Source organism: Anser anser, assembly GCF_964211835.1.
Source record: "Anser anser genome assembly, contig: HAP1_SCAFFOLD_164, whole genome shotgun sequence".
NCBI lineage: Eukaryota > Metazoa > Chordata > Aves > Anseriformes > Anatidae > Anser > Anser anser.
Window position 1 is genome coordinate 183473 of NW_028154106.1, and position 16553 is coordinate 200025.

General features: G+C 49.9%; 2 protein-coding genes across 2 annotated transcripts; one reads left to right on the forward strand and one right to left on the reverse strand.

Moving 5' to 3' along the window:
* Positions 1–1667: 1667 nt before the first annotated feature.
* LOC310890803 (olfactory receptor 6M1-like) lies at positions 1668–11158 on the reverse strand. The gene has a single exon (XM_083853129.1). The coding sequence runs from the start codon at positions 6225–6227 to the stop codon at positions 5277–5279; it is 951 nt and encodes a 316-aa protein (XP_083709255.1). The 5' UTR covers positions 6228–11158; the 3' UTR covers positions 1668–5276.
* A 150-nt stretch (positions 11159–11308) lies between these two features.
* Positions 11309–16508, forward strand: LOC310890800 (olfactory receptor 14C36-like). The gene is made up of 2 exons (XM_083853126.1): positions 11309–12300; positions 12331–16508. Exon 2 carries the CDS (start codon positions 13070–13072, stop codon positions 14045–14047), a length of 978 nt encoding a protein of 325 aa, XP_083709252.1. The 5' UTR covers positions 11309–12300; positions 12331–13069; the 3' UTR covers positions 14048–16508.
* The last annotated feature ends 45 nt before the right edge of the window (positions 16509–16553 follow it).

Here is a 16553-nt window from a genome sequence, read left to right on the forward strand (position 1 = left end):
TAGAGCACTTGACAGTGAAGACCGAAGCAAAAAAGTCATTGACTACCCCAGCCTCCTCCGTGTACCAGGTAACCAGGTCTCCCATTTCCTTCAGCAGAGGGCCCACGTTTTCCCTAGTCTTGCTTTTATCACCAATATACCTGTAGAAGCCCTTCCTGTTGCCCCTGACGCTCCTGACAAGAGTCAATTCTAGTGGGGCTTAGCTTTCTGAACTTGATCCCTGGCTGCTCGGTAAATGTTCCTGCATTCCTCCTAGGAGGCTCAAGGGAGACCTTATCGCCCCACTGCCCCACGCGTGGTCCCACAGCCATGCTGCCAAGGCACCGCACATGGCAGTGCCCGATCAGGGCTGAGTCAAGCTCTTACTGACCGCACCAGGGACAATAGACATGGAAGACAGAATGCAATGCACAGGAAAAATTACACATAATAAGCAACCAAATAACACTAGTTTTGTAGCCACGGCCACCCTCATGTCCAGTCTCCAAATGGGGTCCTGCTATCATTTGTCTTCAGTTGTTTGGTTAATTCTTGTAATTCCTGTATCTTCACGTGTACCAAGTGGGAATGATCACTCGGGTTCATATAAGACATACCTGCAAAGTCCTCGCAACCATGACCATGGACAAGTAACAAAAATCAATCCCAGCTCTATTTTGTAGCGTAGCATGCCTTATTAACATTTACGTCAAGCAGCAAGCCAGGTAGCGCAGCACTAGTGGCATCACTAAATTTACTTAGTCAGCACGCTAGGCGATTCAGGGTGGTTAACGCTCGAGCACTAGCCAAACTGGGTTCCGTACTATTCACCCACCATGACACTGAGTTGTTTTTCCCTGTATAGGTGAAAAATGCGCAGTAGGTCGCTGACAACGAGCCCAGGAGGCTCAATTCTTGGGACGGGAGGCTTGGTGTCTGCCCAGCTCTGGATAACCAACCATTCCAGGAGTCGCTCCAGGCCTCGCAGCGTGGCTCTCAGGCCATGGCTTGGTCACATAAGCGGGCTAGCCGTTCCCGTCTCAGCAGCGCTCCGACCCGACAGATGCAAAAGGGGTGCTGCGGTGCAGCAAGACTCAGGCACATAATATCCTGGCCTGTGGCATTAGCCATGGTCACCCATACGTTCTGTTGAGGCTGTGGGATGATCCACGCTGACCTGGAAAACAGCCGGGGGGGAGTGGGGGTGGGGTGATGGCAGGGGGGGGAACCATGGCCACGGGCCGCGGGGAAGCTGCAGCAGCCTTAAGGAGCACGCTGCGTCTGTCCCAGACGGTTCTCCCCACTCTCCTCTTCATCTGCAGCGCATGCCCTACTCCTCTCCCTCACCATGATGTGCTGAGGGTATGTTTGCCATTCCCTCGTGTACCACCTCTGCCTCCCGCATGGCAGACAGGGGGATGGTGCTGAGGCCTCCTCAAAGCACAGAGCCCCGTGGGATGTGCGGGGCTGCAATTCCCTCCGTATAACACATCCTACTCGGACAACAGCAGAGGCTGGCTGTTGTTCAGCCAAGTTCAGGCGCGGTGAGGGACTGCTGTATCCCAGGTGCCTTCGCTCCCATCTTTTTCTTGAAAAAGGCCCAGCCCCAGGACAGGCCTCAAACCCGCCCTCCCTGGAAGGGTTACAGCTGTGGCTGTACAAATATATATATCACTATACAGACAGAAAATGTGAATATTTCCACCAAGAAAGGCAGATAATACAGGTATGATTGGCACAAATTTAGCCATTCAAAGATGGAGCATTTCAGGGAATCTTTTTAACTCTGTTTTTTCTGCTCTAACAGGCAGGAGAGTTCGACAAGTCACAGATTTTCTCTGTGCCAGGAGTGAGGGGTGGCACGAACAGTCCTGGGCAGGGAGGGTTTTGTGGCATCAGGGCTCTATGCAGGACAGAAAATTGTAATTTTATTACTGTAGGCCTGAGTATTACCTACTTGTTTTTAAAGCAGTTCAAACATTTCACCTCAATCAGCACATCACAGTCAGCTGAAATGACCGAACAATTCTAATACAATATAAGAGGTGTCCCATGACATCAAAATTATCATATTTCAGGATGCGTATTACAGCGAGAGAAAAATATTGATCTTCCCTTGTACTTGCGTTGCCAGAATTTCTCTTATGCACTGCACTTCATCTCCTCAGTTTTTGAGGTATTTCCACCTGGCGTTATGAAACAGACCATGCTGGAAGTCACTTTTCCCGCAGAATGTGTGGACATGTGCAGTTTCCATTGTTCTGCAGAGTTCCCCTCCACTTGTTCTTGCTCTTTGGTCATTCAGATACTTCTCATATACCCTGTTGCTTCTAGGGATTTCGGGGAGGTTGAGTTTGCCTGTGTTTCATCAGTCCCTCTCATCATCCCTGTAGCCAACTCTGTAGCTGTATTTCTCTTTTACCATTTCCTATCACTCTGTGTCAAAAATTACTTGTACAGTCATCCCTTGTGGATGGTGCACCTCATTGGAGGCAACTTGGAGTTGGCTCACTGTTGTGGGCTCTGGTTTCTGTTTGTTTCTTTTCCTTTTGTTGGTGTTTGTTTCTTTTATATATATATTTTTATAAATACTGAAAACAAAGACAGCCACACACCAAAATAACAACAAAAAACTGTGTGCAGACAGACGTCTGAGGAAAGGAGGCAGGAGTTAGTGCAAAAAAGCTGTCACATCCAGCTGCAGACTTCAGTGGAGAAGCCCTGTGTAAGGAAAAGTGATGCAAGTCCCAGGTGGCTGATGAGAGAAGTGGTGGGGATGGGGAGCTGAGCAGCAAGGTTGTCCATAGAGTCTGGGACTGCAGGGGGCTGCTTTTCCTACACATCCAGACCTCCTTAGGAGGCACATTGGATCCACGTCAACTAGAGAATGATTCTGTCACTTCTTATGAGAACTCAAGATTAATGGAAACTAATCTTAAATAAAGAAAATGCTTTCTGCAAAGTGCTCATAGAAAATTTCCTCTTTAACTGCACTCTTCAAACCTCACTAATTAACTGTACAAGTCTGGAAGACTGGATGAAAATGGCTGAATGGTAATGAGCCCCATGGTGCATTTGGTGCTGAGTCCATGAACCTCGGGTAGTGAGAGGAGAAATATGTAACTGCAGGAGAAGTTAAAGTCAGAAGGAGACTTTGAAGTGTCTGGGAGTATTAATGGGCCCCAGTGAGGGTCATTACTGACAAAGCCTCCCCATGGGCTTGTTAGAGCAGACAATGGGAGGCCATGATTGCAGGTAGGCAAAGGCACTGGGCAGGAGACTGATGCTGAGTAAAGGCCTTGGTTTGTTTGGTGAAGCACAAAGGCCAAGCCTTGTCCACAGCCCCTGGGAAGGGAGGCCCTGACCCTCACCCATGGCTCAGGGCTCTTCCTGGGGCAGTGGGATGTGGGGTGTGTGATGCTGTGTGAAGGACAATGCTATGACACCTCCTGGCCTCCCCACTGGGTTGCAAGGAGGCAACAAGGCCCCAGTGTCATGAGCACAGCAGGTCTCCTCATGAGCCTCAGTAGCAGAGACAGCTCCATCGGCAGGGGGACAAAGCCCTTGGTTGTGCTGGGGCCTTCCAGCCTTGCCAGTGCTCTCGGTCTTCACCACCATAGGTCCTGCCCTGTCCTATCCCTTCCCCCTTTTCCCTGCAGGCTGTAGGCACCCACCTCACTTCTCCACCTTGCTCTAATACTTGCATTTCCTTATTTTCACTGACGTCTGTGTAGTGGGTTTACATGGTGAGGTTTTTTTGTAGCGGAGGACTGCAGGGATGGCTTCTGTGACAAGAATGCAGAAGCTGCCCCATGTTAGATAAGGGCCAATTTCAGCTGGCTCCAAAGGGACCCACCGCTGGGCAGATCAGAGCCAAAAAGCGATGTTGCTTGCACCTCTGTGAGAGCAGATCTAAGAAAAGGGGTAAAACAAAACAACAACAACAAAAACCTCCTGCACAACAGCAGTTTGGGAGAGAGAGGAGTGAGACCCAGCCCTGCAGACCCCAAGGTCAGATCAAGCATCAGGGACTGACCACAGCCCCTATTTCCCATTCCCCTGCACTGTTTGGGGGATAGAGGTAGAAGAGGGTGGATTGTTGGAAGGTGCTTTTTAGTTTTCTTTTAGTTTCTCACTGCCCTAGCCTGTTAGTAATAGGTAAGAAATTATATTAATCTCCCTATGCTGAGTCTGTTTTGCCCATGGCAGTAATTGCTGCGATATCCCTGTCCTTATCTCAACCCTTGAGCCCTTTTCATCGTATTTTCTCCCCCTTTCCCTTTGAGGAGGGGGAGTGAGAGAGTGGCTGTGGTGGAGTTCAGCTGCCCAGCTGGGTAAAACCACCACACCTGCTCTAGCTGACTCTGCTTGATCAGGGAGATTGGACAACACAGTCTCCAAGGCTCCCCTTCCAACCTCAGCTATAGTAAGAATCTGTGAATATGTGATTACTCATTCAGCACGGATCCTCTCAGTCCTTTAGAGTATCACTTGGAAAACAGCTTTAAAAACAAACAAATAGACAAACAAGAAAGAAAAACCATACAAAACCAACCAACCAAAACCACCCCCAAGCTCCCAAAAGAACTACAAAGGCCATTAGGTTATTGTGGGTTTGGAGAATGTCTCAAAAACTTGTCTATAAGATATGAAATCACTTAAGAGTACTTTAAGTTAGTCACAAATTACTTAAGATTGAACCATTCCTTTTATTTTATTATTATTATTTTTTTAATGTAATATCTTTACCACCTCGCTGAGCATTTCTAGTTTGGATTACTTCTGCAGTAATTTTGGTACTTGAAGCCACTGTATCTTTGGAGTTTGGTCTTTTTATTTATTAATGGAGATATTTTTCTCTTCTTGGCAGCTATGCTTTCAGAGCTCCTGTCTGCTTTTCATCTCAGGATTAGTTTGTGTAGCAAGGCAGGCTGTGTTCGTGATGTTGTTTTCACAGCTCAGAGTTCTTCCAGTAGGATATTCAGTTTCTCCAGCTCTTTTCCTTGTCTCTTTAACACTTTCTTCTTTTTCTCCATTTACTTCTTGAGAGTCCCCCATCTGCTCTGCATCAGGCACAACATTCACTCCAAAGGCTAAGCATTATATTGATGGAGGTGTTCGTATCCAGTAGAATAAAGTTGCCTTATTTTTTTTTCCCCACTCTAATCCTGCATTTAAGAAAGTAAAAGCAAGATATGGTCTCCAACAGTCTGTCAGAAAAAGTGAAGAGACTTGAACAAAAATGTCCTGGGGAGATTTTTCCAGGAGTGACTCATGGTTTGGACTATGGTCCATACTCATGGTTTTCCCACCTGCTTAGTCACCCCCAGGAGCTTGCACAAAGCACGTTTCAAGGCTTCCTTCATCTGCTCATTCCTTAGACTGAATATGAAAGGGTTTAAAAGAGGTGTGACAATGCTGGAGAGAACGGAGAGGATTTTGTTGAGGTGCACAGAGTTCATCTGGGGTGGCCTGAGATAGATAAAGATGGAGATACCAAAGCCCAGGGAAACCACAATGAAATGTGAAGCACAAGTGGCAGATGCTTTCTGTCTGCCCTGGTTAGATGGGATCCAGAGTATGGTTGAAATGATCCAGACGTAGGATGCTGCAGTCAGTGCCAGGGAACCAAGGAGCAGGACCAAAGACACCACCAGATCATTCAGCTCGACAAACCAAACATCTGTACAAGCGAGGTGCAGGAGAGGCGCGCTGTCACAGAAGTAGTGGTCAATGACATTGGGACCACAGTAGGGCAGCCTGGCTCTGAGGACCACTGACGGCAGGATCATGGCCAAGCCACCCACCCACGCAGAGAGGACGAGCTGGTTGCACACCCTTGCTGTCATGATGGTGGGATACCTCAGGGGGTGGCATATTGCCACATACCGGTCGTAGGACATGATGGCAAAGAGGATGAACTCTGCTGCAACAAGGAAGAAGTAAAAGTAGAGCTGGCTAAAGCAGCCCACAAAGGAGATGGTTTTCTTCTCTGATAGAACATTTGCCAGCATTTTCGGCACCACAGTGGAGGTTGTGGAGATCTCAGTGAAGGAGAAATTACTGAGGAAGTAGTACATGGGAGAATGGAGATTGCAGTCTACATATACAAGTACAATGATAAAAGTATTTGCCAGGACAGTGACTAAATAAACAAGCAGGAACACCACGAAGAAGACAATCTCTACCTCAAGGCTGTTAGGAAATCCCACCAGGATGAACTCTGTCACAGTTGTGATATTCCGCATTGTTCCCCACACGTCCTCTGTCAGCTCTTCGAAAATTCAGTTGAGTCATTTTAAATAAAGATCTTTTCTTAACAGTCACGTCTCCATTCCTCCCCATTTAGCAGTCACCGATACTTGTTACAGCTTTTCGCTTAAAAAGGACTGAGCAGACAAGTCCTTGCTGCCAAGCTGCTTCAGTGTCTCTGTTACCGTCAGTCAAAATTACCATCAAACATCAACATATGACTAGTTATTTTCACCCTGCATTTCCTACAGCTGTATTTTCAGTTACGCATGCTCAAAGTGGCAAAATATTGCATTTGCAAGGGAAATGCCCTTGCTTAGACATTGGTTGCTTCATGATTGCCTTCATCACAAAGGACATCCTATGTATTTAGTTTGGGTGCCTTCCTGAAAGCTGTTGTGCCTGAATTCCCGATGAGAGGTTCAGTTCTGGAAACCGAGAGGCAAAATACAGAGACAGACTGAGAGAGAGAGGAAAAGATGATCCCGCGTTCCTGGTTTCTGTTGTAACAGCAGCAGAACTCACTCTTTAGCTGAGTTACTTATTGCACAGCACCCAGCATGAGAAACACGGAGGAGCAAATGCAGGTGCAGGGTGATGGAGCTTGGAGTATCAGAATAAAAAGGGGCTCACACTCTCATTGCCAATATAACCGTGGCTCTCCTTCAGGTCTGACAAGCTGTACTCCATCCTGTGAGAATGGAGCAATGTTTTCTGCGGTCTGCATAAGCCCTGGCTGCAGATTCCTGTGGGAATTAGATTAGTCATGGCAAGAAAGTCTAAACAATTAATGTCTGCAACCTCTCAGGGAAGGAAGCCCCAAAAGTAATGTTCAGGAGTGGGGCAGAAGTGATTGTATCATTATTTTTTTCTCTGTTTCGTGAAGAGGACACATTTCACAATGGGACAACAATACTTGATAGACTGTCTGAGAAATTCCAAAGGAAATGATAAAATAATTCCCCTCTTCACCAACATTTGCACCCATCCTTCAGAGATACAACGGCAATGGGCAGATTCCAACCACTTTGTCCAAGGGACTTTGCAGGGTGAATGTCTTGTTTTTTTAACTAGCACAAAAGTGCACACTCACGGGGAATTCCAGGGTCCAGTTCATCTTCCTGGTTTAGGACAGAGCTAGCTGAGGACTAGGAATGTTAATGCCTCTCTGGATAGACATTTTCGTTGAAGAGGCAGTTCCCCCAGTTCAGATGGATCATATTAAATCACATTAACCCTGAAAAACTGTTCAGGCGGATGTCCTTCAGGGCTCATGGTGCTGTCTTGAGCAGTCCTAGTTCACTCATACCCAGTAACAAATGTGTGTGTGCATATTTGTGTGTTTTGTTTCATTTTGTTACCCTCGGAACACCTGAAATAAGGGCTCTAACTAGGTGATGCTGAGGCTGAGGCTGTGTGTCCCGGTTTGTTGCAGGACAGCCCGTAGGGCATTGGAGTGTATGGGTCTGGTAGGACAATCTTGCAGAATTACCCTGGGTGAACATTGCCAAGGGGACGGGAGGGGATAAACTGACGCGACAGAGGGGTGTACTGGTTTTGGCTGGGATAGAGTTAATTTTCATCTTCATAGTTCCCAAGAAGCTATGTTTTCTATTTGTGTGTAGTGGTTTAACACTGGTAGGTAGCTAAGCACCACCATGCCATTCGCTTACTCACCCTCCTCAGAAGGGGGAGAAAATACCAGGAAAAAAAAAAATACTCAGGGGTTGAGATAAAGACAGGGAGATCACTCGTACTCATAGTACCGTAACAGGCAAAACAGGCTCACCTTATGGGAGATTAATGTAATTTATTGTCTATTGATAACAGACTGGAGCAGTGAGAACCAAAGGCAAACCAAAACCACCTTCCTCCCATCTACCCTCTTCTACCTTCTCCTCCCAAGCAATGCAGAGGAATGGGGAATGCGGTCAGTCCATACTGCTTCGTTGATGATAAGCCTTCATCCTCACTCTCTTCCCTTACTCCAGCATGGGGTCCCTCCCAGAGAAGTCCTTCCCGAACTGATCCAACATGAGCATCCCACAGACCGCGTGCAGTTCTTCCTATGGGGCACTGTTCTTTGGGAATGGGTGGCTCCAGTCCTCTGAGTTATGTCAGCACAGAAAAACTGTGTTGGAGCTGTGGCCGTGTCCTCGGGCTGGTGATGGCCATTACTGCTGTCCCTGTGCTGCTGTACTGAACAGGCTGGAACTCCAGTGTCAGCTTGAGGGACTGTGGCCTGTGGATGAATCTACGTGGGAGCACGGATACCCCAAAGGGTCTGCATCTGTGGATATGTCCACAATGCAGAAGGTACATCCCTGAAGGGCTATGAGTCTCTGAGTCTCTGAGTCGATGAGTCTTTGAGTCTACTATGAGTCTACTACGAGTCTATGCATCTACTAACAATGAGTCTGAGTCTACAAGTCTACGTCTACGAGTCTATGAGTCTGTGAGTCTGTGAGTCTGTGAATCTATGAATAAGACCACAGAGGAGCAGGTGAGGTGACATGAAGTGACTGTGGCCATGGATAAGTGCACACTGCAGCAAGTACACCACTGAAGGAACTGTGCCTCATGGATAAGGCCATACCAGAGAAGGCACACCCCAAGGGGAGGGAGGCCTCTTAATAAGCCAGCACCGGAGCAGGGGCAAAGGGAGGAGTTCACTGCAATGTTAAAACCTGTGGCCCTTTTGATTCTCTACCTCATCCAACTGCAGGGGAGTGAGTGTCTGTGTCGTGCTTTGCTTTCCACCAAGGTTAAACCACAACAGGTCTTTGTGGATGCATCAGGAGTGTTGCCAGCAGGGGAAGGAAATAAACTTTCCCCCTCAAGTCTAGTAAGACCTCAGTTGGAATGCTGTGTCCAGCGTTTGGCTCCCCGTTACAAAAGAGACATGGGACATACTGGAAAGAGTCCCAGGAAGGACCACAAAAATAATGACAGGACTGGAGCATCTCTCCTGTGAGGAAAGGCTGAGAGAGCTGGAACTGCTTAGTGTAGAGAAGGCTCAGGGAGATCTCATATAGAAATACCTGAAGGCAGGGTGCAAAGAGGATGGAGCCATGCTTTTTCCAGTGGTGCCCAGCGGCAGAACAAGACGCAGGAGGTTCCCTCTGAACATCAGAACATTCTTTACTCTGTGGGTGACTGAGAACTGGCACGGGTTGTCCAGAGAGGTTGTGGAGTCTCCCTCCTTGGAGATATTCAAAAGATGTCTGGACATGATCCTGGACAAGCGCATCTGGGTAGCCCTGCTTGCCCGGGGGGGTTGGATAAGATGACGCCCAGAGGCTCCTTTCAAGTTAAACCATTTTCTGACATATTTGCAGGGCCCCAGGGTGTCTCTCTTAAACCCAGCTCAGGAAAGTTATGGCTTTCCTGGATATCATATGTGGTATATCCCAGCTGTAGGCAATTGTGCTGGGCACCTGACAAAGCCCTTTCTTATGCCATTAAAATGAGACCCCTTGGATTAAATAACGTTCATATGCGGGGATATGTACTTGTCTTAACTTAGTTTGCCCTAAGTATACACGTCTGGTCTAATTTTGGGTGGTCAAGGATATTCACTTTGGTCAAGGATATCCACTTTTTCACAAGGATATTTCACTTTTATTCACAGTGGTCAAAGAATTCCCTTTGAGAAACAGCCAAGAGCAGGTTGAGAGGCTGTGGGTAAAAATTAAGGACCAGACCAACAAAGGACATCTTGTGGTCGGGGTCTACTACAGGCTGCCTGATCAAGAGGAGTCTGTCGATGAGGCCTTCTTGCTCCAGCTACAAGAAGCATCGCGCTCACAGGCTCTCATCCCCCTTGGGGATTTCAACCACCCGGATGTTTTCTGGGAAAGCCACGTGTAAGCAATCCAGGAGACTCCTGGAGTGCAGTGAGGACAAATTCCACGTCCAGGTATTAGGCAAACCAAGCAGAGGAGAAGCGTTACCGGACCTGGCGCTCACCAGTGTGGAAGATCTCATTAAAGAGGTTAAGATTGGAGGAAGCCTGGGTTGCAGTGACCGTGCCGTGGTTGAGTTGGTGATCTCGAGGGATATGGGCCCTGCTAAGAGCAAAGTCAGGACCCTGAACTTGAGGAGAGCCAACTTCCAGCTGTTCAGAGAATTAGTAGGTGAGATCCCATGGGACACGGTCCTTAGGGACAGGATCTGATCAGAGCTGGCAGCTCTTTAAGGGTATTTTCTTCGGAGCGCAAGAGCTCTCTGTTCCCATACGCAATAAATCACGCAGGGAAGGCAGGAAACAGGCACGGCTGAACAAGGACCTGCTGGTCAAACTTAGGCAAAAGGAGGAAATGCACAGACAGTGGAAACAGGGCCATGTACCCTGCAAGCAAAGAGCAAGTTTGGGACCTCCTGACACAACTTAGCAACTAGAAGTCTACAGGGCCTGAGAACATGCATCTCAGGGTCCTGAGGGAATTGGCTGATGTAGTCGCCAAGCCACTCTCCACCATATTTGAAAAGTCCTGGCAGTCAGATGAAGTCCCTGGTGACTGGAAAAAGGGAAACATCACTCCCATTTTTAAAAAGGGAAGAAAGGAGGACCCAGGGAACTAGAAACCAGCGAGCCTCACCTCTGTGCCTGGCAAGATCATGAAACGAATCCTGAAGGCAACGTTAAGGCACACGCAGGACAAGGAGGTGATCCGGGACAGCCAGCATGGCTTCACCAAGGGCAAATCCTGCCTGACCAGCCTGGTGGCCTTCTCTTATGGAGTGACTGCATCAGTCGACAAGGGAAGACTGACCAATGTCATCTACTTGGGCTTCAGTAAGGCCTTTGACACAGTCCCACACAACATCCTAATCTCTAAATTGGAAAGATGTGGATTTGAAGGGTGGACCATCCGGCGGATAAGGAATTGGCTCAATGGCTGCACGCAGAGTAGCGGTCACTGGTTCTATGTCCAGGTGGAGGCCGGTGATGAGCGGTGTCCCTCACGAGTCTGTCTTGGGACCGGTGTTTTCACTATTGACCTATTAAAGCAGGTCCAGAAGTGGGCCACAAAGATGATCAGAGGGCTGGAGCGCCTCTCCTGTGAAGAGAGGATGAGAGAGGTGGGGCTGTTTAGTCTAGAGAAGAGAAGGCTCCAGGTAGACCTTACTGCAGCCTTTCAGTACTTAAAGGGGTCTTATAAAAAGGATGGAGAAAGACTCTTCACTCAAGTAGATAATGATAGGACAAGGGGGAAAGGTCATAAACTAAAAGAAGATAGATTTAGATTAGACATTAGGAAGAAATGCTTCCCTCTAAGGGTAGTGAGGCACTGGAACGGGTTGCCCAGAGAAGCTGTGGATGCCCCATTCCTGGAGGTGTTCAAGGCCAGGTTAGATGGAGCCTTGGCCAACCTGATCCAGTGGGTGGCATCCCCACCTATGGCAGGGGGGTTGGAGTTAGATGATCTTCCAACCTGAGCCATTCTGTGATTCTCTGATCTCTGGCCCACAGTCAATAATAAGGAAGGCTGTAAGTACGCTCAGAGGGTTTCCATTACAGCTCACAAAAACTAGCAGTTATCTTGGAGTCACCGAGTGTTTGTGTCTCCCCACGGAATAAAGAGCAGGGGCTCAGAGCAGCAGCTCCCATGCAGGCACATTTGCATGCCTGGACTGAACCAGGAGGAATCTCAGCTCCTGTGGGTGTGGGGGGTGCACGGGGGGAGCTGAATCCTGCCTAGCCTGCAGGCCTCCAGCTCGAGAGGAGATGCCTGCATTGCATCAGCTAGTCACTGACCTGAACAAGGGCAACAAACAACCCCTGTCTGGCCTTTTTTTTTTTTTTTTTCATGGGTGTCCAGAGGGAACGTGTACACTTTACAAAGCACGCTCTGGTAAGACAAACTATGCCGCTGGAATCAGTCTCTGTTGTTTAGAGAAGGCCAAGTGGTGATCACTTCAGATGCTTCAAAGCATAATCCCCAGAGGGACCCTGCTGTCAGCCCTGGAGCCCCAGGGACATGTGCAGGGAGCCCAGAGGGGCAGAGCAAGGGAGGCCTTGGGCTGGTTCTGTGCTACTCCTGGGCAGGAGGGAGCTCCTGGCAAGTGTGGAGAGCCAGCTCTGCCCAGGAGCAGCTCCTCTGCACGGCGCAGCAGGGCTGGGAGCACTGCCTGCAGCTGGCACGGGGAGAGAAGGGAGGCAAGGAGAGCAGAGCAGCGGGATGGCCGAGCTCACGGCGTGGGAGGATTCTGCACGAGCCTGGACACGGTGAGTCCCCGGCAGCAGGGCAATGTGGATGAGGACTCAGCCTGCCCAGGGAGCTGCAGGGAGAAGCTGTGGGGGGAAGGAGCCTGCCTTCATTTCTGTGTTCTTGTTGCAGGGCAGGCTATATGCTGAGGGTTGATGAGGACCTTTGTGTTGTCCGAGAGCCCTTGAGCAGCCCCTGTGGATCAGCATCCTTGTCGTGGTCTCTTCATTACACCCTGCACAGCTAAAAGGGCGGCGATCGTACCTGCTCCTTGAGCTGCTCCCCTCTTCTCCCAGAACAGCACGGTTCCTTTTTCAGCGTAACCGCTGAGTGCAGCACCTGAGGATGCTGCAAGCACCAAGCAGCTGGGCACAAGGGTTAAAACTAAACTCTAAAACTCTTTGTAAATAGACAGATGTGCTGCACCTCTCCTTCCACCTTCCTCTGTGGAAGAAGGTGCTGTGAAGTAGACATGACCCACCAGGAGCTGATGGGCAGAGGTGCCCCTTCTGTACAGGACACTCAGCCAGCACAAACCAAGGAGATGCACAAAGATCCTCCTGGAAAGAAATGCAATGTGAGGGCTGAGGAATGAAGGGAGCTTTGCTCAGAGAAGCTTGTTGCAAATGTCTGGTTTTTTTCTACTTTGGCAGCATCCACCAGCAGAGGATCAGATGTTCAACAGCAGCTCCATCACAGAGTTCCTCCTGCTGGCATTCACAGACACGCGGGAGCTGCAGCTCCTGCACTTCGCGCTCTTCCTGGCCATCTACCTGGCTGCCCTCCTGGGCAACGGCCTCATCATCACCGCCGTAGCCTGCGACCACCGCCTCCACACCCCCATGTACTTCTTCCTCCTCAACCTCGCCCTCCTCGACCTGGGCTGCATCTCCACCACTTTCCCCAAAGCCATGGCCAATTCCCTCTGGGACACCAGGGCCATCTCCTATGCAGGATGTGCTGCACAGGTCTTTCTGTTTGTCTTCTTTATTGGAACTGAATTTTCAGTTCTCACCATCATGTCCTATGACCGCTACGTTGCCATCTGCAAGCCCCTGCACTACGGGACCCTCCTGGGCAGCAGAGCTTGTGCCCAGATGGCAGCAGCTGCCTGGAGCTGTGGTTTTTTCAATGCTGTGCTGCACACCGCTGATACATTTTCCCTGCCCCTCTGCGAAGGCAATGCTGTGGACCAGTTCTTCTGTGAAATCCCCCAGATCCTCAAGCTCTCCTGCTCAGAGGCCTACCTCAGGGAAGTTGGGTTACTTACGGGTAGTATTTCTTTATTCTGGGGTTGTTTCACTTTCATCATGCTGTCCTACGTGCAGATCTTCAGGGCAGTGCTGAGGATGCCCTCTGAGCAGGGCCGGCACAAAGCCTTTTCCACATGCCTCCCTCACCTGGCCGTGGTCTTCCTGTTTATCAGCACTGCCATCTTTGCCTACCTGAAGCCCCCTTCCAACTCCTCCCAATCCCTGGACCTGGTGCTGGCAGTTCTCTACTCGGTGGTGCCGCCAGCAGTGAACCCCCTCATCTACAGCATGAGGAACCAGGAGCTCAAGGATGCAGTGAGGAAACTGTTCGCACACTTCCAGCGTCAATGAGGCGCCCATCATTCTAACAGGCCACTCACCACAGACAGAAGAGACGTTTAGGACCTTTGTATCCCTGATGCTGCCTTACTCACTAATTAGCTTTATTTGTAGGAATGTACGGGCTTGTATCGCAGAATGAGGGCGAGATGACCCAGGCCTGGAGGATGTGTCAGAAGATCAGGTGAGGAACTCCTGCTGTGCGCATGGCCTTGGGTGTGTAACCAACGACGGTGATAAAAAGAACGAGACCTGAGCACGCGCAAGAACTGGGTTCCACCAGCAAACACGGTGAGGATGCCTACCGACGACCACCAGAAGACCCCGAAAGACCACTAGTAGAAATAAACGGGGACGTTTACATATTCTAAGGAGTTCCAGGAAGTAACAGTACCAATGTGTTAATTATTTTTTGGAAATCTAATGGATATGTATGCTCTGACTGCATATAACCTCTGTAGCTTGAACAACTCGGCGTGCACACCAGGTGGAGCAATCCCCTGTGGGCCCGGCCCCACAATTAATGACATTTCTGCTTTCTACTCCAAATTGAGTCTCAGAGAGTTTCTTCGACCCGCTTTTACAGTCTTACCAGCTGCTAAGTCCAGGTTGATCTTCCTGGGAGCAGCGCCGGTACTTTGATAACCCACCAACCAATGTGACCGGGAGCTCTGCTCCTTGCCGTTGTCTCCATGTTCGTTTTGCCAGCTCTGTGCCTCAGTTTTGCTGATTGTTCCCCTTTCCTTTCTTATTTTTAGCCCAATCTTTTCTTCTTAACCCAAACTGTTATTTTTTAACCCAATCTTTTCTTTTTAACCCAATCGTTTCTTATTGTTAATCCAATCAACACTCCCACATTCTGTCTCTTTCCTTATCAATCCGTACACCTGACCACCTCAGCCCTGCGAGGCTCCATACTTACAAAGATGAGCTGCTCAGGAATTTAAAAGCCATGGGGGAGAAGGTAGAAATGAGGATCCTGAAAGAGGGAGGGAGACGAGGCACAGCAGAGGACTTGAGGTGAACAGGATCAGGTGCATGGGTGGTGGTTTCCTCCTTCCTTCCAGCAGCGGGGATCAATATTGAAAGGAACGGGCAGATCAATACGTGGCGCCGAGGCTGGTGCCACTGACAGAGTTTTGGGTTTCTTGATGGTGGGGAGGTCTACGTGACACTGAGCCTACTGACTCCTGATGGGGAGCACCTTTCTTTGAGGGATCTTTGCCCAGGAGTCAGCAGGGCTGATGGACAGGGCTTTAAACTGGATCTGAAGGGGGACAGGGACAAAACCGGGCCCAGCGGTGCCGAGCTGTGGGACTGCATGACAATTTTGGAGGAACTGCACGATAATGAGGCCCTTCAGTCTTGGCTGCAGTGACAGTGAGATGGCGGAGTTGAGGATCTTAGAATCATAAAATCATAGAACATCCCCACTTGGAAGGGACCCATAAGGATCCTCGAGTCCAGCTCCTGGCACCGCACAGGTCTACCCCAAAATTCAGACCATGTGACTAAGTGCACAGTCCAAACGCTTCTTAAACTCTGGCAGGCTTGGTGCAGTGACTCCTTCCCCGGGGAGCCTGTTCCAGCGGGTGGCTGCCCTCTCGGTGAAGAACCTCTTCCTGATGTCCAGCCTGAACCTCCCCTGCCGCAGCTTGACACCGTTCCCTCGGGTCCTATCTCTGAAGAGAACAGATCGGTGCCTTCCCCTTCGCTCCCCCGTGTGAGGAAGCTGTAGGCTGCGATGAGGTCTCCCCTCAGCCTCCTCTTCTCCAGGCTGAAAAGGCCAAGTGACCTCAGCCGCTCCTCATACGTCTGCCCCTCTAGGCCCTTCACCATCTTCGTCGCCCTCCTCTGGACACTCTCCAACAGTCTCACGTCCTTTTCGTACTGTGGTGCCCAGAACCGCCCCAGGAGGTGTTCTGGAGCCCCGGGGAGGCGCTCGGGTTCTCCGCTCAGCTGTAGGATTGCGGTGGGGACGTTCTTGGGTTCTCCGGTGAGAGGCTTGGGTGCTCCAGGGAGGTGCTTCTGCGCTGCAGAGAGATGCTGGGGCGACTCGCGGGAGAACTTTGGGTGCCTTTGTTGCCCAGAGAGGTGCTTGGGTCTTCCGAGGAGTTGATTGGGTTTTCTATTTAGGGGCTGGGTTCTTCAAAGTAACGCTCGTATGCCACTGGGCGATGTCTTAGCGCCTCAGGAGGCGATGGGTTCGCAGAGGAAGCTTTCAGTGCTCCAATCACGTGCTTGAGGGCCGTGGGGAGGTGCACGTGTCCTCCAAAAAGAACCTTGGGCTCCCTGGGGAGAAAGAGCTGAAATGTGGTTGCTCCAGGCAAGTGCTTTTATGTCCTGGGGAGATGCAATTCTCCACGGAGAGATGCTTCGGTCCCCTTGGGAGATACTTCACGGCTCGAGAGAGACGCTCAGAGATGTCGCCGCAGGGTACTGCGCCCTCGCGTCCTGCCCCAGAGTCACAGCGGGTTTTGGGGTGGTTTTTCCTTGCCGAGCAGCTGAACTCCGCCAC